The 2,992-nt window shown below is 32.4% G+C and overlaps 1 protein-coding gene across 1 annotated transcript; it reads right to left on the reverse strand.

The window, feature by feature from the left end:
- Positions 1-720: 720 nt before the first annotated feature.
- Positions 721-1,999, reverse strand: LOC126671983 (AT-hook motif nuclear-localized protein 19-like). The gene has a single exon (XM_050365833.2). The coding sequence runs from the start codon at positions 1,776-1,778 to the stop codon at positions 876-878; it is 903 nt and encodes a 300-aa protein (XP_050221790.1). The 5' UTR covers positions 1,779-1,999; the 3' UTR covers positions 721-875.
- Between the last annotated feature and the right edge of the window lie 993 nt (positions 2,000-2,992).

The raw sequence follows: 2,992 nt of genomic DNA on the forward strand, positions 1-2,992 counted from the left end.
TACATTTCAGTGCTGAACTTTGATTCATTTAATTTTAATTAATAAATTTTTATTTTATTTCAACAAAGATTTTCTAGCCAAAATGTTGACATGGCAGCCAAAAAAAATTCGCGTGACAATAGTTTTTTACTTGTATTTTTTTGAAAGTTTATTATTTATACATAATTTCAATTCAGCGGGACATTTTTTGGTCCAATGTATAAATGTCAAGTTTTTAGGCAAAATAAAAAATAGCGGCCGTCTCTTATGCATTTTTTTTATCAGAAAATCTCACGTTTGAATAAAATTAAAGTTTAGTAATCAAACTGCAAGAAAATTAAAATTTGGTAACCAAATTAAAAGGAATCAAAGTTTCACCATTAAAATATGAAAAATATGATAGTATGGATACCCAGTCAATCACATACCTCTAGCAATTGAATTAAAAAAGATAGATTATCAAAAAATAAATGATAAAAGTTAAAACGATGATAATTAAAATGTAAAAGTTTATAGTTTAGAAGTAGGAGGTTATAGCAAGAAATTTGACATAATTTTTTGTAGTGAAGTATTAGCTGAACTTTTTAAAATTACTAGCTAATTAATGACTAAAAATTAGCATATATTTACATGCTAATCAACAAGTTAAGAATCAAGAAGCTGATCTTAACTCTTAATTGGTAGTATTTTTAATTGATAAAAGAAGAAGAAGATTGGAAATACTTAAAATATAATCAGAAATTAAGCATAGTCAAATAGCATGAAATTAATAAACAAAGAAAATTTACAGACGATATAATCAAGTCTTTTTTTATTCATTCCTAATTTACCTCTGAAAGCAGTTAATTACCAATATAAACTAATAAAAGATGCATCTCATCAATTAATTAACCTCCCTAATAAGGCGGCCGGCCGCCGTGAGCCCATCCATATCCATCAAGTCCTCCACCACTAGGCACCAAATTTGGAGGCAAATTATACCCTGGTGGTGCTGATACACCCGGATCTCCCATCCCTCCACCACCACCACTACCACCACCTTCACCACTTCCACCGCCGTCACCAAGCTGTCCTCCTCCTCCTCCACTTCCACCCTCCTCCTCCTCTTCTAACGGCAGCCTCTCATAAGTAGCATTCGAAAACGTAGCTGCAATCACCATAACCGGCCCTGACGCCGTTAAAGATCCCATAACACTTCCTCCCACTACTTGCCCTTGCCCTCCGGCTAAGTATATAGTCAGCCCCGTCGCGCCAGGCGGAGACGGGCCCGGCAAGAAAGCGCCAGTTAATGACAAAATTTCAAACCTCCCGTGGAGAGCCATAACTGCACCGGGAGCAGACGGTTGTTTTAGGGTTACGTTAGTGACCATACCGCTTCCACTTAGAACACAAACACCTCTTTGTTTCTTTCTTGCGAAGCAAGCTAAACTGTCAGCTATATCCGACCCGTTTGCTATCTCCATTACATGACTCTTGAGAGCATTAGGGCTATCTCTTGTCACAAAAATGGGCGGTTTAGGTTTGTTTTTGGATCCGGCTGGCCGGCCCCTCGGACGGCGGTGAGTTGTAGCCAATTCTATGGCACCTTCTTTAGGTTCATCGCTGTGTTCTCGTTCTTCTTCTTGATCTTCTTGATTATGATGATGGTGGTGATGATGATGGTGGTGATCTGATATCTCTCTATTGTTGTTTGAGATGGATATACCTAGATCTGGTTTCTTCATCGGAGTTGATGAACTTGTCGTCGATGTGTCCAGTCCGGGCAAACCTACCTGCCCGGCCCACCACCGGTTCGCCATCTTAGTCAACCAACAAAGAAAATAAGATCACAATATATATGTATAAGATGGTTAGGTTTTGGATGGATCTTTACAATTTATAATATATATAAATGAAAATCTTAAGGTAATTGTCTCTCCATATTTATGGTCAAATTAATACTACACATATGAACATATAGTCAAGAATTAAGATATAGATCAAGAGAAGAAGAAGAAGAAGAACTTAATAGTGTTTACAAAAGGAACAAAAGAAAGATCAAAAGTAGGTAGTAAGAGTATATATAAAGAAACTTAAAATCTTGAAAAGCTATATAAATATGTATATTTATAAAGAAACAAAATAAGATGATGAATGATGAATAGTAAGAGAAGGGTTTTATGGAATAAGTAATATGTTATGTTTGTTTAAATTGGAAATTATTGGTGGTTTTGGGGTTAAGTTACATGGAGATGAGTGTGCATCATATTTGCCTTGAATTTGGGTGTGTCAAGGTCTTAGGGGGCCATGGGTTTTTATTATTATTTTCATTAATTTTTATATATAAAAGAACTTGGGGTTTCTGAATATATATATATATATATATATATATATATATATATATATATATATATATATTGTGTTTTATTTTTATACATAAATTCTACAGTATTATACTAATAAATTCTTAACTATATAAAACTCATTGCACATATAAATTACTCAAATATATATGCATGTACCATCTATTAAATAATTAATTTATTCTAAATATTTATATTTCACGAATAAATTTTTTAACCTATATCCCCCTAGCTATTTTAAATTATAATTTAAATGTTATAATTAGGATTGATATTTTTCGAACAAAACTAAAATAAAGCATGTTTGAGTTGAATTTATGCAATTAAGATCATAAGCGGATCAATTTATTTAAAATTTAAAAATAAATAAATTATTAATTAGCCTAAAGAATTTTTATTTTTTTGAAAAAAGGGTTTTATTAATAAGCGAGATTGGAGGTAGTTATAGATTGCATAAAAGCTTGGAAACCATTTTCGTTGATCTGACACAAAACAACATATTTGAGCAAAATTATGTATAACTTTGTCCGCAGATCGCCTTATAAAAATAAAAAATAAATTAAATAATTGTTTGGCCAATACAATCTTCCACTAATGGATTTAAACTCACTCTGCGATTTTGTCTAATATCGATAGTAACCTCTACAGTATACGGATTCCAAAATAATAAA

Source organism: Mercurialis annua, linkage group LG3 (assembly GCF_937616625.2).
Source record: "Mercurialis annua linkage group LG3, ddMerAnnu1.2, whole genome shotgun sequence".
NCBI lineage: Eukaryota > Viridiplantae > Streptophyta > Magnoliopsida > Malpighiales > Euphorbiaceae > Mercurialis > Mercurialis annua.